This window comes from Anastrepha ludens, chromosome 4 (genome assembly GCF_028408465.1).
Source record: "Anastrepha ludens isolate Willacy chromosome 4, idAnaLude1.1, whole genome shotgun sequence".
Taxonomy (NCBI): domain Eukaryota; kingdom Metazoa; phylum Arthropoda; class Insecta; order Diptera; family Tephritidae; genus Anastrepha; species Anastrepha ludens.
This window is the reverse complement of record NC_071500.1, coordinates 13587914-13614224: the sequence shown is the minus strand read 5'-3', so window position 1 is coordinate 13614224 and position 26311 is coordinate 13587914. Positions and strand designations below refer to the sequence as shown.

The 26311-nt window shown below is 36.7% G+C and overlaps 1 protein-coding gene across 3 annotated transcripts; it reads left to right on the top strand.

The window, feature by feature from the left end:
- The first annotated feature begins 10238 nt into the window (after positions 1-10238).
- LOC128862462 (transcription initiation factor TFIID subunit 4) lies at positions 10239-25886 on the top strand. Of its 3 annotated transcripts, none has more exons than XM_054101103.1 (11): positions 10239-10689; positions 11001-11746; positions 13504-13668; positions 15806-16156; positions 20850-21440; positions 21528-21638; positions 21705-21959; positions 22016-22978; positions 23119-23292; positions 23357-23482; positions 23553-25886. In XM_054101103.1, the coding sequence occupies exons 1-11, from the start codon at positions 10260-10262 to the stop codon at positions 23709-23711; spliced, it is 4071 nt and encodes a 1356-aa protein (XP_053957078.1). In that variant the 5' UTR covers positions 10239-10259; the 3' UTR covers positions 23712-25886. The 3 variants fall into 3 exon arrangements, with proteins under 3 accessions (XP_053957078.1, XP_053957079.1, XP_053957080.1); XM_054101104.1 differs by having other exon boundaries at positions 10240-10689; positions 15806-15988; XM_054101105.1 differs by having other exon boundaries at positions 10240-10689; positions 11001-11539; positions 23553-25884.
- The last annotated feature ends 425 nt before the right edge of the window (positions 25887-26311 follow it).

Sequence of the window (26311 nt, the reverse complement as noted above, 5' to 3'; positions counted from 1 at the left end):
GCAGTAATTCGTCAATTTTTTGTCGCACCCGGTTTTTCTCATCCTCACCTAGTCTGTATGGGCGTCGTTGTACCGTCTTTTGTGGGTCGATCAGTCTTATTTCCAACTGTCCAGTGGAGACACGTGTCTTTGGAATTCCGTCAATAAACGAATCAGAATATAAATTTAAAATGTGAGTCAGTGCCACTTTATCAGATTCATTAATTTGGGTATTGGACCTTATAATATTTTCGTATTCTGTTGAATTTACAAAATTCACCTCTTTTGTTTTATAGATTTGAAACTTAGCAGCGTCCATTGAAACACCGAAGCCCTGGCCGAGAATTTCACGGCCAATCAGCACATCAGAACTTAAAAACTTATCCATAACAACATGTAACAAAATCTCAAAACAATATTGTTCAATATTTATATTAGATAAAACTTGCTGTGTACTACATATGGAGTCCTTACCAATACCGTTAAGTTTTACAATATTAGTGATTCGTTTTCCTTTAAATTTATTAGCGATGCTCTCCTTGACCAAGGAACATTCAGCCCCTGAGTCAAAACAGAATGGAACGTACTCACCGGACAGATTTATCATTCCTGATGGCGGGGCTACTGTACAAATTTCAACGCGCTTCTCGTAGACTTTGCCGTTTCCACCTGATCGACCTTTTGGACAAACTGATGCAAAATGTCCAATTTCGTCACACTTAAAGCATTTCACACTAGGCCGCTCCTTTGCTCCAGACGTACTGCTTCCGTTGCGATTCTTTCCAGTGTTCCTACCCTGCTCCAGTCTAGCTCGACAATTGGCGTATTTGTGACCGGCCTTTCCACAAAAGTTGCACTTCATCTGATTCTGTAACTTGGGCTTCTTCTGTTCAAAAGTAGTATTCGCATCGCCATCATAACTACGCTTCTTAAAAGCGTGTGCTTGTAGTTGTTGTTGGAGCTCATTACGGGTTTTAACATTGTTGGTAAAAATCCAACGTGACAATTTACTATCAAGTTGAGCCATGTGTGCCAATGTTACGGAAACTGCTATTTCTTCAAAGTTTTGAGTTTTCCATCTTGACATTAGCAGCGTTACGATGCGAGTCCCATACTCAGCGAGTCCTTCTCCAGCTTTTGGTCGGCCATTAAATACGTTCAGTAGAACAGCTGCACCAGTCTCAATTCCAACAAACCGTCCATTAAACAGCTCCTTAAACTGCGTCCAAGTGATGCCTGCAAAGCATACTTGGGATAGCCACTGTGACGCGCTACCTTCGAGTGCCTTGCTCAAGGCCATCACTAAATCGCTGCCCTCGACCACATTGTCCGCCATGATTAGATCGACTGTGGTGCACCATGCTGACGCGTCCGCTTCAGCGCCGTCGGGATTAAATTTTGGTAGCGTTACGCGTTTTAACTTGTCATTGGTTGTTGGATTTCTTGGTGTCTGCAGATTTTTAATTATGTCCATGAGATTGCGGTTCTGCTCTATTAGCGCTGTTATATTTGATTCAGTAGGCAAAGCAGATCCCACTTCTGATGTCGGAACCTTGTCTTGACTCATTATTCTTCTCTTTGCAAATTTCACAACTCTAGGCAAGTAAGTTCTGCTCTATTGCAAGGCGCAATCTCAACTGCCCGACCGCCTGACGGACTTACGAAACTGAGCCTGTATAATTTCATCATCTCAGTATTCTATTGCTCTCTCTGTCTCGCTTAGATATTCCGCGCCTTACGACCAGACCTTACTCGACAACAGAGTCCGTCTCTTTTCCTCTGTCGTCGTGCACCAAGTTATACCTGCAGAAATATGGCGCCACCGAAAAATATACACAGACGTACAATGGTCATACTTAGCTCTTATTTAGCTGGAATTGGTACAATGGGCAAATAAGCCTATTCTGCGACATATGTATGTATAAGTACAGTTGAACTCAAAGGTTTGCTTATTTTCCGTACATTTAACTGTTCAATTTTCAAAATAAAGCAGCGGTTTTCGGATGACGCCAATATCAGTATTCTCCACATCGCGGAATTTGGAGAAAGTAATCAGCTAATTTGAGTATTCAAAACGCCAAAGTGCAACAACAATTATTTTGGAATTATTTATTTTTATTATTATTATCCCACGCGCCACTCTCCCATCCGTCGTAAAGCTCATACAGCTCATCGTTCCATCGCCTGCGATATTCGCCGTTGCCAACGTGCAAAGGTCCAAAAAAATTCCGCAGAATCTTTCTCTCAAACACTCCAAGCGTCCGCTTCATCGGATATTGCCAATACGTTAGGACGGGCATGATGAGAGTCTTGTAGAGTGTTAATTTTGTTCGTCGAGAGAAGAAGGTTAAAGAGGAGAAGTCCGGCGGTGCTCGTATTGAGCTACGTCAAACGAGAAACCAATATTGGCACGCACACCATTTTTGGGTGTTTAGCCGAACTCCTCCTCCTGTGAGCTCCTTACCGTGTTTATTTAGAGATTATGTATATTAAGCTTTTGATATTAGTAGGCTTGAATGTGTCCAGAAAACTTTTGTGCGTTATGCTTTGCGTTCTTTAACTTTCACTGATCCGACTCCGCCTTATAAAAGTCGGTACTTGCTTATAAATCTAAAATCACTAGATATTAGAAGGACTATTCTGTTCATTACTTTCGTTTTCGATTTAATAAATGGGGTTATTGACTCCCCATTGTTACTCGAGAAAGTCAATTTTAATAGTCCTCAGTGAAGTTTACGGAATCATGATGTTTTCTGGTTAGGGATGGTTAAATCTAATTATTTTTCCAATGCTCCGATTTCCAAAACTTTGGGAGTATTTAATTCGCTTTCAAATCATACTGCTCTAGTTTTTTCTTCAACAAAAAACCACTTCAAATTGGTACTAAATGAACTGTTGAACTAAATTCTTAACATTATTAAGTGCACTAGCCTGCAATCACAGAGGTTGCACTCGCATTTTTCCAATTTTACCTACTTTCCCTGTTTCTCTAAACAACAAAAATTCTCATTCCTCAAACCCAACTTATCCTTTCCATCCTTACTCCCGCACAATAGTTAGCGCATTATTTGCATTGTGGCTGCTAAAACAAGTAAAAAAAACAGTTAGACATTGCATCATTAGCGCCAGCAGGAGGAAGCGGACAACCGAGGTAATAGCGCAGACACACCAAATTTATCGAAGTCCTCAACCATCTGTGCGAGCCTTCTGACAGAAAAATCTGACACACAGATGGCGCTCCAAGCAGTAAAGAAGGCGTTGTTCTAAGCAACGACAGGTGGACATTCCCACTACTTAGGACCTATAGCGGCAGGCTAATCACCCACCCTGTCAGAAATCGAAATAGATTAACGAATCCAACGCAAGACTGAGTCTTGTCAAGGCCCTAAGCTCCCGAGAGGAGTGAACAAGGAAAACAAAAACATCTAATAATCTTTCTCTGTAAGTTATAGGAAATGTTATCTTTTTCTTACACTCATTGAAACTAGTTAATTATAAGTTTAATTTTACTTGGTTTAAATTGTTTGGCATTAATCTGTTTGCATAGTCTGTGAGATATTTTATTTTAATTTTTTTAGACTATTAATTGAGTAAATAAATAAATAAAAAATTAATTTTAATCGCACTGCAACCCAAAAGTAGACTGCTTTTGAGAGGAACAAATATAATGTTATTTTACTGTACCACTGCCACCACCTTTTAAGAACTTACCTTGGCAGCGATCATTTGTATCCGTTTCATTTTGCTATTCTTTCTAACACCCAGATTTTTTCAACCCCTGTGACATACCTTGTGCTCAAATATGAACGAGACGTTATCAATAAAACGGTCCGCGGATGACATATGGCAAAAATAAATTTTTTGTTTTTTGGTAGGACTGTTATAAGCTTACATGGCAAATTTCAGCGTGATATGTCACATAGTTTGTTTCCTTGCTACTGTAAGCAAGTCAAGCTCGAGTGTGTTCTTCGAATTTAACGATGGAAATTCAAGTTGAACAAAGAATTTGTTTGAAATTTTGTTATTCCAACAAAATTTCGGCTTCAGACGCCTTAAAAATGTTGCAGACAACCTATGGGGACTCTGCTCTATCGCGTGCACGTATTTTCCAGTGGTACAAATCGTTCAAAGAGGGCCGTACATCGGTTGAAAACTTGCCTCATGAACGTCGTCCAGCAACATCAGTAAACGACGAAAACATCGGAAAAGTAAAGGAAATTGTGCTTGAAAATCGCACAAATCGCAAAATCAGTTAACGCTGAATATTATTTAGACGTTTTAAAGCGTTTGCGCGAGAACATTCGTCTTAAAAGGAAGGAATTGTGGGACAGCAAGTCATGGTTCTTGCATCACGATAATGCACCAGCTCACACATCACGTCTTGTTCGCGATTATTTGAACAAAAATAATGTTAATATCGTTCCGCAAGCACCGTATTCGCCTGATATGGCTCCATGTGACTTTTTCCTGTTTCCCAAGCTCAAGTTGCCGCTCCGTGGAAAACATTTTGAGACAATTGAAGTCATAAAAGAGAATTCGAAGAACACACTCGAGCTTGACTTGTTTACAGTAGCACAGAAAACAAACTATGTGACATATCACGCTGAAATTTGCCATGTAAGCTTATAACAGTCCTACCAAAAAACAAAAATTTTATTTTTGCCATATGTCATCCGCGGACCGTTTTATTGATAACGTCTCGTTCATATTTGAGCAGAAGGTATAGCTATTCCGCTCACACTTATCAGACCTGAGATAAATATCACTCTGATAAAAATAATTCGATTTACAAAAAAGTAATATTTTTAGAAATATTTAGTATTGTTACTGTTGTTATATTCATGTGGGTATAGGGCAAAACTCGTTTATCTTATTTTTTAATTATTTGAAAATAAAAATTATAACAGCTATAGCTTAAATCGAAATATAAATCCAATGAGGGCTATAAACAGTATATACATACTTACATATGTGCATATAAAAACATTAATTACTATTAAAAAAGTGATTCAACATAAGCGATTCAAAAGTAGCTGGCAAAATATACACAAATTTTCCACTCAGACCTAAACCTCATCTGCAGGTAATAAAGGGTGGTTAAGTTGTAAGGGCCGGTGTTGATTTTGAATAAAATACAATTTTTTTAGGAAATTATTGTCATTACTTTTTATTGTGATAATATTGATAAAGCTCAATTACGTATGGAAAAAAATATTTGCCAAATAGGCGCGGTCTCGGCGGCACACGTCCATCCGATGGTCCAAATTTTCGATGAGGCTGAGGCATAATTGAGGTTCTATGCCGTTAATGTGCCGAATCATCTCATCGTTTAGCTCTTGAATTGTTGCTGGCTTATCGACGTACAACTTTTCTTTCCAATAACCCCAAAGAAAGAAGTCCAACGGTTTCGTTGACGTTTAGGTGTGGTCCACATTTAACATCGGCCCTTGAAATTTAACCATCCCTTATAAAAATCTCAAGAAAAATGTACACTTATGTGTAGTTAAATAAATTGTAAACATAAAAGAAAGCAACTTAATTTAGGTTTGGTTTTCTTGCATACGTTTTTTGTGATAGGCTCGTGGTTTAGAACAATAGACCATATGAAATGTGGTTTTGCATACAAAAACAACAAAGCTAACTTACTAGTCCAAACTTGTACTCCCAATATATACATATATTTTTTTAATATTGCTATCTCGTTCACTCTCACATTTAACTCAACAGTTTAAATGAATATATGTAACGAGTATGCCCAACCCTTGAGTGAAGTAGATATGCTTTCCCCATAAAGTAAGTGCTTTCGATTGGCCACGTCTTTGCCCGCTATCTCTGGGCTCTGCTCGCTTGAGGAAAAAATTTGCATGTGAAAGCAACAACAAAGTTATCGAGCAATATTCGCCGCTAGCGAGTATGACTGTACCCAATAAAATTGACTATACCTCACTATTTTCAATGCTGCTAAATCTCTCTTCTGTAATTAAGCAAGTTCACGTATTCTTCGCAACATTTGCTGTTTGAAACATGACAGAAACATTACATTTTTTTGATTACTTTTTAAGTAGCTTTTTATTAAAGTTTTAAATTCAATTAAATTATTTACTGAAAAGAATAAAATTCGTATGCAGGGTCGTTTGAATTTTACAGAGGTATTGACTAGAAGTGTGTTAGTAAATCCAAGAACTTTTTGCCGCGACGAAGACCTTTGGCTGCTTTGAAAAATAAAAATAACCTTAATAAATTAAAAGTTACGATATAAACTTTGGTGGTACGATAAGTCCTGTCCCATCATTAGCTCTGAATTCAGTTATTTAATTTTTGTTCATATGTTTATTTTCATTTGTAGGCGTCTGGCAATACAATATTATTGTTAGTTCTAATCTAAACGAGAGTTTAGAAAAATATATAGTATAACGTGCCAAACTATTGCAAAGTTGCTGAAGGCATTTTAAAAACAAATAATTGCAATATTATTATTCCATAATATCTCCACTAATTTTCATTAAATAAATCATTGCACTTTGACTAAAATTAATAATCACACTACGCTTAAAGCCCACCTTATTTTATTTATTACACTCACTTCATTTTATAAATTTGAAACTTTATAATTATAATATTCATACATGCGCATTTTATTTTAGAATACACTATTAATAGCACAACACTGTCATAATTGATTTTATTTAAAGAGAGATTTGAGAGAGTGAAACTCCTCACAAATCGGTTGTCTGGTAGCACGTTTTTGACGTTTTGCCTTGCCCACTCCGCTCGACAAATCTATTACAAAATAAAATTTCGTCGTTTGCAAAGTGAGTGCGGGCTGCGACGGAGTCGAGCGTAAACAAATTTTATCAAAATTTTCGCGGAAATCTCAATAAAATTTTCACAAAATTACGCGAAACGTGTTATTGAGTGTTCAAATATTTATTTAAAAGTGAATGCAGCATTTGATCAATCGTTGGGAAGCCGAAAAGTGCATTTGAAATTTATGCTGTCATTCACGGTGTGTTTTTCATTGAAATACGAGAAAAGAAGTGTCACAGAGTGAAATTTCCCCCCTCCGCCATCTTCGTAGCGTGTTAATCGTGTAGCTGTCGTATTGTAGTGAAAAAAGATTTCTACTTCAATTCTTTTCAAATATTAAGAGTACAGTGTCATCATTTATTTTATTAAATATATGAATACAAGCTAAATTAAAAGATAATGAAAATTTTAGACTACGGGAATTTATATGTGCCGTCGGAATCGGCGATCATAATTCTCAGCCGCGTTTAGTCCACAAAATCAATTGTGTGGTGCTCCGTCTGCTTCACGAGCAAATGTATGTAACGCGTTAACGAACACGAAATCTCCGACTACGTTCAGCTAAACTCAGCCAGCTAGTAGCTATTATCGCTTCCTTTTTTATGAATTATTCTTTATTGGCATGAATGCTTTGAGTGATTCTTCGTACATTTTTCACTGACAGACTTCGAGAGTTGCCAGCAAATGAATTGAAAGTAACATCGGAACTTCAACAGGAAAGAATTCCTCAAAAGTAAACGGTAAGCAGCAGTTAAAATTGGGCGGTACTCGGCTCTCATGACAGTCGGTTCTACTTTGTCGGAACGACCCGGATTTATATCCGACCAAGGACTGTCACTTCAACAACATGCCCTGTACACATGGGGAAAAAGGTTTAAAGGTGGTCTATGTGCTGACCGTTATTTGGCTCTTATGTGTTCAATAAAATTTAGCTTTTGTTAGTGATTGGCTGTTTTATTTTTTTTTTTTGTTTTTTGTATAACACAAGCTAAATTTTGTTAAACATATTCCATCTGACGTGGCAGCCAAAGTTTCATTTTAAAATATTTTCCCACCATAATTATCAAGCAAACGTTGAAATCTTCCATCCTTGCCTTGTACATGTGTGGGAAATTTTTATGCTGCTACTACAACAACATTAAGGATAGAGATATTAGGCCTCTCCGATTCGCTAAGCGTTAACAAATGGCAAATAGATAAAGCAACTGATATAAGTGAACATATGTTGGGAGCATTGGAAAGCACTTTATGAGGATTAGTAAGACCGTATTAGTGTTAGCGAGTATTAGTAAATAAAAGCAATTTTGGGAAATATTACTAAATTAAGGCTTCACAAGCAATAATTAAATAGATAGTATATAAAAAACTCAGGTAACTTGGCACATATAGATGTCAATTGCATGCGTCGACAATATATATGGGACAAAATCACGAGAATGATTAAATTAAAAATATAAGTAATTAAGTACCATTCATAACATAAAATTATTCTATAGCTTACATGGACATTTTTAAATTTTTTACATCCTTTTCAGAGAGTTGACTCAGACCCTTTTTCCAGTGCTTCCAAAATGTATCAATGGATTAAGCAACATCCGAAATCAGTTGTCAAACTTTACTCAACCTTTTATTAAAGAGGTTTTGTTTTTTTGAATGATGGAATAATCTTATTCGAAATGTTTAAAAGGTTTTTGTCTACAATTACAATTTTTTTTATGAAGAATTACACATGTTAATATTTTGTTCTTTATTAACCGGCTTCACATTTTCTACCAGTTCCTTACCAGCATTTTTAGACATTTTGTAACTACCTCGTGGTAGTGAATTACCTGCTGTTAGAGTCATGCCTAAAGTGCGGATGCACCCATTGCCTCCTTTTTCTTTCATTTATCCGCTAATGGAAAAGATAATATAATAAAATATATTCTTTTTCATAACTCGACATATTGACAGCTCGTACTCTGGCGATAGCTAGCGGAATGTAAGCGCAAAATTTAATTAATTTAGATTTTTTGTTTCCAAAGAAAAACGTTTTGGAAATTTCAGTTTATATGGGAAGTTCCATAACCTTTTTCCAGTACCTACAGGTTTTCCAGTGTGTAACTATCAAATTTCATTATCTTAGATTTTGTTGTTACGAAGAAAAGTGATTCGGAAATTTCAGTTTACTTGGGAGTTCTCACGTCTCCTTTTCCAACACTTACTACTTTTCACCAATTCATGCATTTGTGCCAAGTTTCAGTCCCCAGTTAATTATTTTAAATATATCGCACCCTAAATACAAAAGGGTCACAACTCAAAATGTACTTCTGCTCAAATATGAATGAGACGTTATCAATAAAACGGTCCGCGGATGACATATGGCAAAAACAAATTTTTTGTTTTTTGGTAGGACTGTTATAAGCTTACGTGGCAAATTTCGGCGTGATATGTCACATAGCTTGTTTTCTGTGCTACTGTAAACAAGTCAAGCTCGAGTGTGGAAAATTTTGAGTTGTGACCCTTTTGTATTTAGGGTGCGATATATTGGTTTTCATATTTTGTTTTATTTATCAGATGTTGTTCCTCATAACGTCAGCAGTTCAGCTGATTCCTTCGAACTCGTAGCATTTTCCATTTTTTATCGTGCTTACAAGAAAATAAGGCAAAACGCATGCAAAATTTTCAAGCAGGTGAAAACGGCCAGTTAAGTGCTATAAATTTTTAAAATTATTCAATATATCGCACCCTAAATACAAAAGGGTCACAACTCAAAATGTACCTTCCGCTCAAATATGAACGAGACGTTATAAATAAAACGGTCCGCGGATGACATATGGCAAAAATAAATTTTTTGTTTTTTGGTAAGACTGTTATAAGCTTACATGGCAAATTTCAGCGTGATATGTCACATAGTTTGTTTTCTGTGCTACTGTTAACAAGTCAAGCTCGAGTGTGGAAAATTTTGAGTTGTGACCCTTTTGTATTTAGGGTGCGATATGTATTACACTTAACCTTATGTTTCGCTTAAACGCTTGTTTGCAATTGCAATTTATCGCAATAGAACACAAATTAAAGCAATGTAAGGTGCTGATGACGTCACAGCTATCAGCTGTGGGTGCGCTGCATTTTTCACACATTTTTTCATTTGTTTATTTAACTATGGAACACAAGTACATTCTTGCTAGTTACGATTTTAAGTAGATAGTGAGATTTTTAGCACGCTGCCCTGTGGAATTGATGTAAAAAGCGATTTTGTTCCAAATTGTTTTATGATAGCTGGAAGACAACTTTTGTTTGCGTTAATGGCGGATATTCTGTGGATAAACAAGGCTGAAAGTTTTTCCTATCGCGGTATTAGCATTTTATATAATTATGTACTAGGTGGCAACTCCCTCACACAAATGACATTTTATATCGCTTATCTCCTCCACTGATGAATCTATTACGATATGAAATTTCGCTGTTTTTCCTTTTAATCGTTTTTCGAGAAAATGGCGGCGTCTTCTGCCAAATTTTTTGTACACCAAAATCAAAATAAAGCAAATTCTTCTGGTGCCGAATCTGTTATTGCTGATTGCAAGCAAATTAATGGCAGTGATGATATTGCAAGCAACGAATTGAGAAATAAACATTACGTAGTGGATTGTGCTTCTACAAACGACAGTCATTCAGCGAACAAAAAAGAATACGCTGATAAAATTCATTATAAAAGCGGCACTGACAGAAGGTCAGCAACAACAGTGTCAGGCTTTGGCGCAGAAGTCAGTGAAGCCTTTGTTGACATTGAGGAGGTGATTTCCACAAAGACTCCAATTGTGAACAGCAACTCTCATAGCGTTGGAGGTGGTGACGGCAGAGGCAATAAACGTAATCCTCTGCAGCAGCATTTTGGAAGTGCTAACTTCACAGCTGTACCTGAAGGTAGCAAATATACCGTGTAATTATGTTCGTTTTATGCTACATTCGTCCATAGTTTAGAGAGCGGTAGTATTTAGGCGGGCGGGGTGGCAACGCATATGTGTATATAAATAGCTAAAAACAATTGATGGTGGGGATATACGAGTACTTATGTAGTAGGATCTACTTTAAAGCAAATTTGTGCTAGGTTTGTTGAAATATTAATTTCGTTGTTAATCAACCGGGCCTTTAGATTTTAGTATATTTAAAACTCAAACTATTTCTTACCGCAATTGAATACATACTAATATTTTGTTTATATTTAAAATTTTTAGAAATCAACAATTCGAGTGATAATAAATACTTAGCTGCGAACACCCTCAATATACCAAAGAAGTTTCATAACTACGACAACGGCAATGAGGGGATAGCTGCTAGGGTCGGATATCAATTACAAACACAAAATAATAAACAACAAACGGTGCGTATCCCCAACAGAGATACATCCAGCTTGCAACTTGCTGCAAAAACGCCAAGTCAGTGGACGGATAAGCCACCGGATAAGATTCCAACAAAAATACTCAACATACGAGCACCACCATTGTCATTGGCGCCAACGTCGTTGTCGTCACCGGCATCGTCGTTTACAAACTTCGCCATGAATTCCAGCCAGCCAACGCAGGCGCCTGGCAATCGCATAACATTTACAAGTCAAACGCTTCCTAATGGCACCATAAATATTGGAGGGGCTACTGGTCATCCGGCGGGCTCAACAATCATATCAACGTCGCAGTTACCCAACACAACCACCATTAAGACAATAACGTCAAGTGGAGGCGGTCAGCAGCATCATGCGCTGCCGCAACAAGTACAGGTACAACATCATCAAGTGCTGCAAACTGGCGGACAACCAGGTCTGACAGTGCAACAGTCACAGCAACACCACAATGCGGCTACCCAATCAGTAGGTGCTACACAGACGCAAACCTTAGTTATAAAATCGAACAATGCGGTATCATTGCCAGCGGGTTTGGTATCAAGTGCACCAGGAATAGTTACAATGACCAAAACAATCAATCAGGTACGGCGACCCAAAGAGGCGCCCATCCCGTGCCACGAGAGCATTGCTGTTGTAAATGATGCCATTAGGGCTGACAGTATGCTGTGCTCGGTGATTACTTTTATGTTCTCTGTTGTGGCCTTAAAAGTTAAAAGAACTAAGCGTTGTATTGTAGAATTATATTTTATAGCTTATCATTAAACAAAGTGAAGGAGTTTTACGTCATGATCAATGTTGACAACATGTGTCAGCGGAATTTGTATCTAGAAAATACCAAAAAGAAAATAGCATGAATTTGAACAACTTATCTTATAATGAAACATACATATATGTATGTATTCCATGATGAAATAAATGAATTGGGATTCATTTTGTGCCTGAAACAAAATTTAATAATGAACGTATTGTTCTATTTCGAAATTTTGTGCTGCGGCATGGGCGCTGCTTAGTTGCCAGCTCATTTGTTGTTGTTTGAAGTAAGAATTTTTTGACTTGCTCGTACATCTCCAAATTCCATAACTTCAAAACTAAGCATAAAAAATTCCAATTCAAAACGCACAAAACACGAAGAATGTAAATAATTGTGACTTTATTTTTAATGCGCTTATTGCTTGTAAAAGACTTATTAGACATATTTCATGTAAAGAGAAGTGTGCGAAAAGTTACTTTATGAGGGAATATAGCGAGCATGCTTTATTACATTACATTTGAATATAGGTGTATACGCCTTTGTTCACAATATTAGCCGCGCTATTTAGTTTTGACTATTTATTTAATTTTTTTATAAGAATATATTTCATACTACAATAATAACCATGTAACTCAATGTTTCCAACAGTGTACAAAATTTAAATAAGTCAAGTTTTCATCAAAATTTCAAACGTTTTGGTCAGAATTTTTACATATCATTTCGGTACAATATTGTACCAGTTTAAAGTGACCGAAAACTCGCGTTTTATTTTTTTTTTTTATTTATTTATTTTTTTTTTTTTTTTGTGGACGGTGTTATGCATTTTCTCTCATATAACGAATTCTCGAAATTTTTTATACGTGGAAACTACAAAAGACTGCCAACAAAAATTAACCACTTGAAACTTTCACTTTGTTATACCAAAATTCAATGGGCCATAAAACTGCATTCTTCACATTTTTCTAAAGAATCACTTTAAAAAGTTGAAACTTTCGATGGAAATGTGTTTAATTGTTTTTCAATTTAATGCAAAGATTGAAGCTTTGCGTTATATTTTAGATATAAAAATAAATAAATAGTCAAAGCTTTGCTATATGTCGCGCTGCTTTATTGCGAAAAGGTGTATGCAAATACAAACATATTTTGGAACTTTACGCTTTACGTTTTGCCACTGCTTCATCTAAGTAAACATATACAGTATTTTCAAGCTTTTAGCATCTTGCTTCTGATAAAACCTATAATCTGAGCAGCTTACTACTGTTGAATACTCAGAGTAAAGCTATTATTTATTTAAAAGAAAACATACCTACTATATTAAAAATATTTTTGTAGGTTTCTTTTTTTTATTTAATTATACATTTTTCTTATTGGTTTCTGCTGACTATTTTGTGCACTTTTGACTTGCAACTGAATCTCTTATTATAAAAGGACCAAAATAAATTATAACCTTCTTCTTTGGGTAGCTGGTGAAACGCATAAATATTTTGCATGCTGTAGTGGTTTTTATACTGGATTTTAAGTTTACCTTCTATTTTTTTTTTAATTTCATTACACTCAAATGTTTATTTTATTTTACTTCACTCTCTAGGGAAACCAGCAGCCATTACTGAATTCCATGATCCCGGCGAGTGTAGTGGTGGGTATGCGTCCGCCCAATGCACAACAACAGCAAAAGAATGTACAAGGCAACACATTGGGACGTGTAGTAATCGGTGGTCCTCACATGGTGGGCACAAGACCACAAAACCCAGGGGTAAGATAATTTTGTTCACGTACAGTCTGTCTCACAAAAGCGTGACCAGCAAAATTCAAACTTAGAAACCGAGAACCGTTATAAAAAAATGTAAATGCTGTGTGTCACCTTTTCGCAGCACGACTTGTAATTTTTTGAAAATACGCTCCGCACAAGAAAAACGAAAAACGAACACACCCTATAGGTCCAAAAATGTCTGCAGCAAAATATTTTAGGTCCAATGCGTTCATAAATAAATGGGCGCAACGGTATACCAAGCATAAAAATGTTGACAACGTCGGCGGGCGATTTAAAAAAAAAAAGTCCCCAAAGCAAGATCAGAAGATCATTGATTTGTTTGTGACATCCGAACCTACAGTTGGGTTAAGCTGTAGCAGTTTTTAGGAAAAGTGGCGTTATTGTATCCAAAGGCACAATTGTTCGAGGATGTTTACGGGCAGAAGACCTCATATTACGGAGCTCATTGAAAAAAGACTTGCGTGGGCTTAGGCAAATTCAAAACAGATTTGGGCAAACATAAAAATCACGGAAACTAGGTGCACGCCAATTATCAGTAGATCGACAACTTCAACTTATGGCTCATGTTTGGAGCTGTTTCTGCGAAAAAGAATTTGGCCGGTGAATGCAGTTTTGATACATAATAAGTATTATTACTGTCTGGTGCGAAGATGTTTGGCAGAACTAGCCAACTTTGGATTTAAGAAGAGGATAAAGTGGAAACTGCAAAATGGGATTGATATGCTGGAGTAGCCTTCATAGTCGCCGGATGCCAATCCTATTGCAAATGTTTAAGCAAGAGCTAAACAAAAACTCAAAGGAAAACAAGTATAGACGCTCAAACAGCTTTCAAATCAAATTCGGCTAATTTGGAGCCGATCACCTACACAATTTGCTCAGAAATTAACACAAAGTATATCTGTAAGACGGACGCCGTAACCGAATGGATCGATGCGCAGACAGTGATATGCTGTTCACTAGTTCCTGCTGTTCCCTTGGTCGGGAAAACCCCGAGTCATTCCGGTAACGTAGAACCGGCTGCCATGGGAATGTAAACAGTAAATCCAGGACAAAACTGACCGAAATCTACTGGACCTGACAGTGTTTAGACAGTCAATAAACCACATTCACCGGGAGAACGTCACCACCTTCTTAAGCTCCCGACCACTTAATGCCGTAATCGGAGTCCAACCACCACCCATAGCAGATGAAGAGCTCCAGCTGCCCCGTGAGACCCGCGTAACACTGGCACAATTACGTTCTGGATACTGTAGCAGGTTAAACTCCTACTTATCCAGAATTGACCCCGACATACCAAACAAATGTCCGGCATGTGAAGGCACTCCGCACGACACTAACCACCTTTTCACATGCCCTTTAAAACCTACTCATCTAACATCCCTCTCCCTATGGACCCAAACTGTCGAAACAGCATGTTTTCTGGGCCTACCCTTAGATGAGCCAGACGAAGACGACCGGTGATACGCCCTACATGCACGGGGCTTCTATTACTGTAAAAAAAACCCCAACAACAAATGCGTGAGTGCGTAGCTTCGAATCTGCGGGTATGAACATCAAATAATGGAACAAGTTGTCATAACTGTCGCCTCTCGGCAGAAAATGGCAAACCTCCGAGTGCATTTCTGCCATGAAAACTCATAAAAACCATTTGCCGTCCGTAGTCGGCTTAAGACTGTAGGTCCCTCCATTTGTGGGAAACAAAAGTCGCATATTACAAATAGGAGGAAGGCGCGGCCGAAAATCTAGCAAAAGTGTTATTATTATTTTTTTTATGACTCGAAAGTTGTGCTGCCATTATAATGGTGGTGACCATACGTTTTATTGAATATATTGCGTATTATAAATGTAAAAACATGCAATGTTTGAATCGAGTTGGTCAAATAGTTTCCAAGTTATGGCGGTCACGCGTTTGTTAGACGGACTTTATTGATTTTATAAAATGTTTATTCTTTATATACACACATTTATTTATATACACACATTCATTATGAACTGTTATTACTAAAAATCCGCGTAAACATTAAAGCACCTATGAACCTACTGTGTGTTATTGGAAATTATTCTCTTAAAAACTGATTTTATGATACTTTTTTTGGTATATAAATTTATCCATTTGTAGATAACACTCAGTACACTAGCACCTGGACAAACGCCTGCACTCATTTTGAAAACCGAAAATGGATATCAATTACTGCGCGTTGGCACAGCTAGCTCGGGTCCGGTGACACCAACCATTGGCGGCAGTGGCAACACTAATTCGACCAATCCGGCACAAATTCGTTTACAAACTGTACCAGCTGCTGTAAGTAGATTCACAGGGCCTCCTATAGCACTTCGTAAAACGATTGTAAGATCATCCACCTCCACAACTACCACTACTACCACCCACCACCACCAACATCATCAACAACAGCAGCAAGCAAAACAGCACCAACAACAGGCAACAGCGACGAAACAGATAAAACAAAATGTAATTTACGTGAGCTTTGCGATCCGAACGTATAGATCGTTTTCAGTTTCGAAATCCCAAAGATTTCATTTCGTGTTCGCGGCTCTTTGGCTGGCATTGATGCAGTCTCTACAAATTGCATATTGGCCGCAAGTGTGGCCAAGCATCGTCTAGCGAAGAGTTGGGCGCACTCTATTACTTCTACTGTATACTATTTTTTGCGATAGAAAATTCGTCTACTTAAATGTTTCTTAATTTTCCAAACAAATTCGTTGGTTAGACTTCTCTTTTGTTATTTAATGATGCATTACTCGTATACTCGTATTCATACTGTCGGACTGTTTAGTTTACTCAATTTTGTAATGTATTTGAAATTTTAGAATGCAGTGTCTAATACGTTGACATAATATTAAAAAAAAAAAAAAAAAAAAAAAAATAGATGAATACTTAATTCATCCTTATTTATGGTTATTACAAAAATCTTCAAAAGCAGTAGTTTTATCATAACCGTGAAATCAATATGGCATGGCTCTAAATGTGTAACTTAGTCAGTTTGTGAACATAATTTAACTTCATTCCTAAATTTTTCACCAATGAATTTCGTTTTAGCACACTTGCATGCATGAAAACCTTTTCCGATTCTTTTTTTTTTTTTTTTTTTTTTGGCATCGCGTTCTTAGAATCAGTACTCTAGTTGGTGGAAACATATCTTATGACTTGTAAAATATTCATGGATCATAAATAAATAAGTTAAAAGTGCATTAAGGAAATGAAAATTAGAAAATCTCTGCTTGAAGCTTGACACAGTTAACCTGAAAAACTATGCTCAAACAAGTTAAATTTATGGCGGAAATTGACAATATCCCGCACTGAAATTATGTTATTTGTTATGGAGATAAACATTTCTTTATTTCGTGTTTTGGGAACCCCATTGACGTCCATTTCATTTATTTGAATTTCGCTGAAGTGTAATTTCCTATTTACGCTTCTCAAGATCGATATACAGAAATTTCTACGGTAGGGAAATATTTATGCTTCTCTCGACGTGGATTACAGTCTTAGTCTGCTTAAAGTAGTTTCCATAATTTTAGCACCGCCCTCATGTTTGGGTTTTTGAAAATAGTGCCCAATGCACTACACGAATATGTTTAGAAAGCAAAGTAAATAAAAAAACAACAGTAAAAGTTCATAGTTGTTAGTGTAAATAATTACCTTTTCATAGGGAATGCGTTTTCTCCGTGTTTTTTTTTTTTTTTTTTTTTTTCATAAATATAACACCATTACTTCAGTGAAACTGTTTAGCAAGTTAAGCTGCACCTGCGTTTTGTTTTGTTTTTTTTAAGTGAATTCTAAAAAAATATCAAATTAAAATGTTGATGCGCCCAATAAGGCTAGCTAATTCTGAAAAAGATCAAATTATCGATTTAAAAAGCCAAGGACTATCCTTCAATGCGATTAGCAAGAAACTTGGTAGATCTCGTTCCACGATCAGCAAGTTTTTTAATGAAGAATATATGAAGAAGTTGAAGGATACCGGCCCGTCTAAAATGCATTCAGCGTGGAGCGAAGGGAAAATTGCAAAGGAAACTGTTGGAACGTCGAAGAGTTGTCCCGCAGTTACTTACGTTCCCGTGCAATCCGTAAGCACATCCATTTTTTGGAGAGCAATCCGAATATTATCAGATCTGAATTAAGAGTTGCACGACGTTTAATGCCACGCCATAGAAAAGAAATGTACAAGTTTGCCAGACTTAATATGGGCGGTGATTGGGAAAACGTAACACAAAATGTATTTAATCATTTAGTTGCTAGATTTCAAAACGTCGTAGCCGGATGGGTTGGTGCGTAACTAACATTCGGGAGTGCGTTGGTTCGCACCTTCGTGCATGAACATCAAATAATAGGTAGAAAAAGTTTTCTAATAGACGTCGCCCCTCAGCAGACAATGACAAACTTTCGAGTGTATTTCTGACATGCAAAAGCTCCTCATAAAAATATGATTTGCCGCTCGGAGTCGGCTTAAGACTGTAGGTCGCTCCATTTGTGGAACATCACCAAGACGCACGCCACAAATAGGAAGAGGCGCGCGACGAAACAACTAACAGAAGTGCACGCGCCAATTATTTATTTTATTTTAAGGCCGGCGGGCCAATTAGATGTCCTAAATTCAGTAGTTTTCGCGAAGCGTTGTAGGATGAGAAAAAAAACAATAAGCCAAATGAAGTTTTGGGGATATTTTAATATATATTTGAACTAAAAAAAAAAATTTGTACAATCTCCAACAATATATTGTAAGCCGGGTTATCAATAGATTCCCAGAGCGCCTTGCCACTGAAGTATCCAACTTCTGTACAAGATACAACTTGCAATTTTCATCTGAAAACAAAAAAAAAAGATTATTAATTTTGATAATTATCTTCGATGTGAACTAAGAAAATTGGGAGAAACACGTAAAATTCGAATTTTTGGGGAATGTAGAAAAAAAAAGTGGTTTTTCAAGGAAAAAAAAATCTTCAACTGGGTAAAAAAGTCGCTTAAAAAAGTTTTTGGATGTTTTTTTTTAGTTCACATAGAAGAGAAAACAATAACTGAAGATAACGCATTTTGAATGAAATGGATAGCTCGTTTAGTTTTTTTGCAATCGTGTACATAAATTAGGTAAAATCGTGAAAATGAAAAGCCGAGAAAATGGGCGGAGCACTACAACAATAAGCGCACGGTTGCTCGACGCCGCACTACGCTCGGCTCTGTAGCTCTGTACTTGGAATTTAACTCTAAAAATTTGTGTCTCATGTTCTTGAATATCTAAGCTATTGATTTCAGGAAAAAAAAAAAATCGATTTTTTTGACCTTTTAATTGGCCCGCCGGCCTTAAGGAAGGAACCGAAGAGGCATTGCGGAGGCGAGCTTCTGATAGTATGCAAGTGGTTGCCTAGAACTTCAGTTACCATCAACTCGTATGAGTGACTGAGCAGATAACTTAAATAAATTGCAATTTATTACCATTTTTGAGATTAAGGGAGGAGCCTGGTTTATGAGGTCTAAAAATTGCATCGCATTTCTTTGCGATTTTTTTTTTTTTTTAAGGAAAAAATTAATTTTGCACTGCAAAGTTTTTTCTGTCTTTTAATGAACATTTAAAAAGTATAAAAAATTTTTGTACTGGTTAAAATAAGTTGAAAAAAATTTTTAACATAGAAATTAGTAGAGCGCTGCAACGCTGGAGTTTCCAACTGGCGTACAAGATACAGCTCGAAATTATTATCTAAAGCAACAAATTCAAATGAATTTCTAATTATCATGATTTTTTATTCTAGATGAACTAAGAAAACTGAGAGAAATTCCAAAATTTCAACTTTTTGGAGGTTTTAAAGAAAAAAAATGCCTTTCTATAAAAAAAAAATTCACTTCAACTTGGTATAAAAATCTTGAAAATTTTTTTTCTATCTATTTGTTAGTTCAAATAGAAGAGAATTTAATACTGAAGGGAACAAGCTATGATTGATTTCAAAAGGTTCATTCGTTTTTTTTTTCATTCATGTACGCCAATTCAAAGAAATCATAAAAATGAAAAGTCGAGAAAAGAAGATAAAGTTTGTACTATAGCTGTCCGGTCACAGCGTAACTACCTAACGCTCGCCTAACTTTGGCTTTGTATCTATGGAAATATTGAGAATTAGGCTCTGTAACTTTGTGTGAATATTCTGAAATATATTAGGAATCGCTTAAAACGAAAAAAAAAATTGATTTTTTTGACCTTATAAACTAGGCTCCCCCCTTAAGTTGTCCGAACAGATACTATTCCAGCACTGCGGAATTCATGTCGGCAAATTAACCATTGAATGATTTTATAATCAAGCCATTGATGTTTTGTTGTGACCTGCATGCATTGCTGACACTTACGTAACTGCAAATGTTGGGCGAATGCTGGTACGAAACGTTGAAGTCAAAGATGGCAGAAAATAGGCTCTGGCACACTACATAGCCTTTACAAAAGTATCAGAGACAAAATATTTACTTGAATTAGTTAACAGGGCGGGATTATAAAATTTTAATTCCGGCTTACCTTTTCTGAAAACCAAACCGTGTTTTACATAAACAGAATTTAATATTTTAATTATGGAAAAAAACGAAGATTTCTCTTTGGTATGTTTGGGTTGCTATTGTCAAAAACCTAAATCGACGGGTGATACTAAAACCATGAAAAGCAATTTACATAAATTTAGGCCATTCGTTAGTTACTTATGTATGTACATATATATTCCTATAATTATGGTTACATTTTGTTGATTTACTGTTTCTTCCTGCCAATGCCTTGAAATATATGCGGTACTTTAGTTTTTGTAAGCATTTGATTATGGGTTGTAAAATTTGCTTCATTAATTAATTATTATATTCAGTTGAAAAAAATTAATTAATTTTTCTTGTATTTGCCTTTAATTTGTGGCTATATTGCTGTTGTGTAAAAGTATATTCTGCCTGCTCTATAAATATTAATTTAAAATAGTTAGAAATTATCTCTTAGATGGCTTTGAAATATCAGTTCAATGAAAAATGTAATTTAAAAAAACTCTATCTAGGTAAATTGATTGTTGGTCTTGCGATTTTTTCTTTCTGGTTTCATTCATTTTTCACATTACCTTAATTTGCATATTTTTCACGCGATTTGTGTTGCACTATACAAGTAATTATTGTATTTTTGTTGCTCCTGCAGTCGATGGCAGTGTCCTCGTCCACATCCAATAATATTGTTGTGAACTCAGTTGCATCGAGTACAGCGGGCCCCCATCATACGTACACGTCCCAGGCGAATATCACATTGCAGCAGCCTCACCATCACCAGACCACATTGCAGCATCAACAACAGCAATCGCATTTGCAATCGCAGCACCAACAAATTCACCAGCAGACGCAACATTTACTGCCCCAACCGCAGATAACCCAAATTCAAACAATTCCAGCGCAACATTCAACCGGTTCCACCGCCTCCACTGGCACTTCGAACACAACGACAATGAGTAACAACCACAGCGCGGTACTCACGGCCAGTGGCGGCACCACTACCGGGACACCCACAGCGGCGACAACCCAAAGTGCTGCGCAGGGAAATACCAAAGAGAAATGTCGCAAATTCCTGGCTAACTTGATTGACTTAGCGACGCGTGAACCCAAGCCGGTGGAGAAGAATGTGCGCAACCTCATACAGGAATTGGTAAATGCGAATGTTGAGCCCGAGGAATTTTGCGATCGGCTGGAACGTCTCCTCAACGCCAGTCCACAACCTTGTCTAATTGGTTTTTTAAAAGTTAGTAGAACATATTTTCGTAGTTATTTCCGTGATTTCACTGTTTACCATCTCAATTTAAAATTCGATATTTCGTTGTACTTGCAGAAAAGTTTACCACTTCTGCGACAGGCTCTCTTTACGAGGGAACTTGTAATTGAAGGCATTAAGCCGCCACCGCAACATGTTGCCGGCTTGACAACGTTGCAACAGTTTCCGGTAAGTAGGATATTGGAGTACTTTATCTTGTGCATTCTATTTATCTGTACTATTTTAATTATGCAGAAAATTCAGGCGCAAATACGTCCCATTAGTCAAAATCAAACAACTACCATTGGGCAAACGCAAGTTAGAATGATTTCACCAGGAGGTCTCGGTGCGCCACGGCCCATTGGGCATACGACCATCACTAAACAGCAGGGTGGAATTCGCATACAAGGCCCCACTAATGGGCCGCGTCTTGTTAATGCCCAAATCCGAGGACCCATTCCAGCGTCCATACAGCAGAATACGCAGCTACCTACTGCCCCGACGCAAGCGGTAAGTCTATAGCTGTTTGTTGTGTTGATATGTGTGACGTAATTGTTTATCTACAGAATATTGTGCATATACGAGCGCCAACAGTAACTCAAATCAGCAGACCCGCAACGGTCCAAATACGTACTACCAAGGGGAAAAACACGCCATCGGGCATTACGCACGTCAAAGTCGGACAAACTCAAATCAAAGCGATCTCTTCGCCTGTACCCTCGCTCATCGCATCCAATCACCCGCCCTCACTTGCAGCTATTTCTAACAGCTTGCCACCCTCGTCTACACCATCCCTGTCCGCGGTATCAACAATGTTATCCACCATCAATTCCGTGGCGACATATTCCAATGCAGGCAGTGGGACATCGCTGCCTACTCCATCACTACCCATCGTACAACTGCCCCCCGCCTTAATGAACAGCAGCAGCCATTTGAGCAGCAATGCCTCGATTGTGGGTATAGGAGAGAGCTTAAGAATTGTGGACAACAAATTGGACATTAGCGCTATAAAGCAAGAGAAGATCACACCTGCCACACCGACATTGACTGCCACAGCGAACAAGTCAACGGCAAAATCTGGTGCTGCGTCAGCCAGCAAAGCATCAAGCAAAAAGAAGAAAGAACAACTGGATAAAGAAAAGGAGGAGAAAGCGAATGCTTCGGGCGCTGCTGCAACCGCAGCTTCTTCCTTCTACCAACAGCCCGCTTTATCGATGTCTTCCTCATTATATGGGGACGACGACATAAATGACGTCGCTGCCATGGGCGGTGTCAATTTAGCTGAGGAGTCACAACGCATTCTAGGTAGCACCGAAAATATTGGCACTCAGATACGTTCATGCAAGGACGAAGTATTTTTGCATTTGCCGGCACTACAAGCGCGCATACGTGCAATGGTAATGGAACGCGGTCTAGAAGAACCATCACAAGATGTGGCGGTTTTGATATCGCATGCGTGTCAGGAGCGGCTGAAAAATATCGTGCAGAAATTAGCGGTGATAGCAGAGCATCGAATCGATGTTATTAAGGTACTTATAATGAGCATACAGAAATCATGTTGTTGTTGCTGTAGTCGCAGTTTACAAACATTTATACAGAATTTAGTATTTTGCATACGGAATGATGAATGTGAGTGGTTACTTAATATATTGAAATTTAATACAATTAGGTGGACCCACGATACGAAATCACAAAAGATGTGCGCGGCCAAATAAAATTTCTTGAAGAATTGGATAAAGCAGAACAAAAACGTCATGAGGAATTAGAAAGAGAAATGTTGTTGCGTGCTGCCAAATCGCGGTCGAAAATTGAAGATCCCGAGCAGGCGAAAATGAAAGCGCGGGTAATTTATAAATAAAATAATCGTGTTTTCGCTTTTAAATAAACGAAATTTTCGCTAATTGCAGGCGAAAGAAATGCAGCGTGCCGAAATGGAAGAGTTGCGCCAGCGAGATGCCAACATGACGGCGTTACAAGCCATCGGCCCACGGAAAAAACCCAAACTTGACAACGACGCAACCGGCGCTGGAACGGTACGTAACAAGAAAAAAAGTTTTCCAACCATTAAGTTGCGATTATTTTAATATAAAAAATATCTTGCAGAATTCGACTGTTGGTGGTGCATTAGGCGGTTCGAATACGCCAACCGTGTCGCTACGCCCACGCATTAAACGCGTAAATCTACGCGACATGCTCTTCTTCATGGAGCAGGAGCGCGACACGTGCAGAAGCCAAATGTTATATAAAGCATATCTTAAGTGATCGATTTTGTACAACTACTAAGGAAAAACATAATACCATATGTTCGCTCCGTACATGTTGAAACTAACATAACGCCAACTATAGTCATTGCATCCCTTTATTTTACCATTTTCTATTTACAACTATTGTTTCGACATAGCACACCTCGTAACAATTTATATTTATAATCACATTTTAATTGCAAAGTAAACTGAATGCAACGTTTCTAATTTTTTAGCTCAACGCTTCTTGTATAAAATGCAATTTTTTTACGATTGACGCCAAAATGTTTTATTAGTTGCGTCACATAATAAAGCTGACTAAAAGTTGCTATTAGGCTGAAAAAGGATGTGTGGTTAGATTGGATGGATTATTGCAATATTTAGTAAGAACTACACTAATATTATACGTATTTTTTATTATTCTCATTATTTTTCTTTTTTTGTAACACTTAACAGCATTATTTCCCCTTTTTATTGATTTATTTAAAGTAAAATAAAAGTTATAACTTTTATGTATGCAACAGAAACGAAATTTGCAAAATGAATTCACTATTTCTAAGTGAATAAAGGATATGAAGAAGTGGTATGACGGACGCAATTTTTATTTTAAGCATTTCGTGCTCTTAAACTTGCTTCAAACTATTTGTAAATCCACTTTGTTTACGCATGCAATTTGTATAAGAACACAAGCTTAAACACAACTTAAACTTAGGCAGAAGTCATTGCGTTGATTCAAATGAAATAATTATAAATATATATAAAAATGGCCTTATAAATTTAGGTTAATAACTGCAATCTTTTTTACATTTTGTTTATGCTGATTAAAAGTCGTTTTCTATTGTTTCTTCTGAAAATGCGTTGTTAGCCACAAGAGAAAGCAAGCATTAAAAATCATATTTAGGTGTATAAATTTTCATGTAGGATTGGTATATATTGAATTAGGAGATGAATTAATAAGCAAAAATCTTTGGGTGTATTGTGTGCGTGCCAACGCATTCCCTCAGCGCATATTTGCCGCTGCGCACCCAATTAGCGTGAATGCCGCAAAGAGTTTGTGCCGCAAAGCTACATGAATGATGGGCAATGTTTTACAAAGAGACAAAAACAACAATTTGGCCTATACCAGCACAACATTTACACACACACACACACACACAATAAGAGCCTGTGAACTAGCGCGTGAAATTTCCTTAATAAGCTACAATTGAACTACTCGTTGAATCGAGTCCTTAACAAATTATATTTAAGCAACAAAGCTAGCGAATGAAAAACAAAAAATGAAAAGTATTCAACATTTATGTAGCTTTGCTGCCAAACCACAGCACTCACTAAATAATTCGAGTGGTTCAAAACCAACTTTAATATTGTAAGTTCGGACTAGGCTTAAATAGAATATTCATAGAAATTTGTATATTTGTAAGACTTTATGGCCTAAAAAGTAATATGCCTAAAATATTAATTATTAAGTTTAAACCATACAACACAGTTATACATTTTAGACTAAGCGAAAACTAACCGATAAACAACTATAAATAGAAGTAAAACAATAGAAAATACATAGAGACAAACTGCTTATTGTAGACTTATTTGCAAGGCATTATAAATACTTTTTAACATGAACACCCAAGAATAGCAAATATATATAAGATATCACACACCAACCAATCAAACAACCAGTAACCCTTTCTAATTAACTTAACGTTGATATGAAGAGCATAAAGAGGAAGAAAAAAAATAGGGATTGCGACCACAATAATTACTAGAAATTCTACTGAAATTGTAGTCTATTAAACACTATGTAAATTTACGTAAATTAAGCTAATTTTTATGGTTTGTCATACAACAACTTGTATACTGCAGATTTAAAGTATAAAGTTCTTTTGTAAAATGTAAAAAGTTGAATATTCAAACACGGCAAATAACGAAAATGCAAATAGAAGTTGAACATTAAACAAAATTTTAATGCTGGCTGCAACTTAGTTTTAACTATTGTATATTACAATGAAATTGTGTAGTTATAAATGAATAAATTAAAGTAATTTATATAAAACAAACCGGATGTATAAGAAACAAAAACTAAAAACGTAATAAATTCGTGAAATAGACACAAGAAGAACCTGAAAAAATAAGTGAAGTTATAGCCATCGGCTAGATTAATAGACACAGGCATGTTTGGTTGTTTTTTTTTTTTTTTTGTTTAAATTTTTTTTTTTTTTGTTTTTACAACGCCTCATTTGTGTGCAAACAAGCACCACTGATGAACGGCGCATTAAAAAGGGAGTTCCCAAATAAACGAATTTCTAAATAAAAAAGATGAAAAGCATGAGTTGCAGTAGTTGAAAATAAAATGTATTTAAACAAGAACGTTTGAAATAAAACAGCCGCTATTTATAATTAAAACAAATATGAGCAGCCTTATTTTTCCAACAAATCTTTTCATGTAAGCTGTCATTTTTTCTTAAGGGGGAGCCTGGTTTATAAGGTCAAAAAAATCAATTTTTTTTTTCGTTTTAAGCGATTCCTAATATATTTCAGAATATTCACACAAAGTTACCGAGCCTAATTCTCAATATTTCCGTAGATACAAAGCCAAAGGTAGGCGAGCGTTAGGTAGTTACG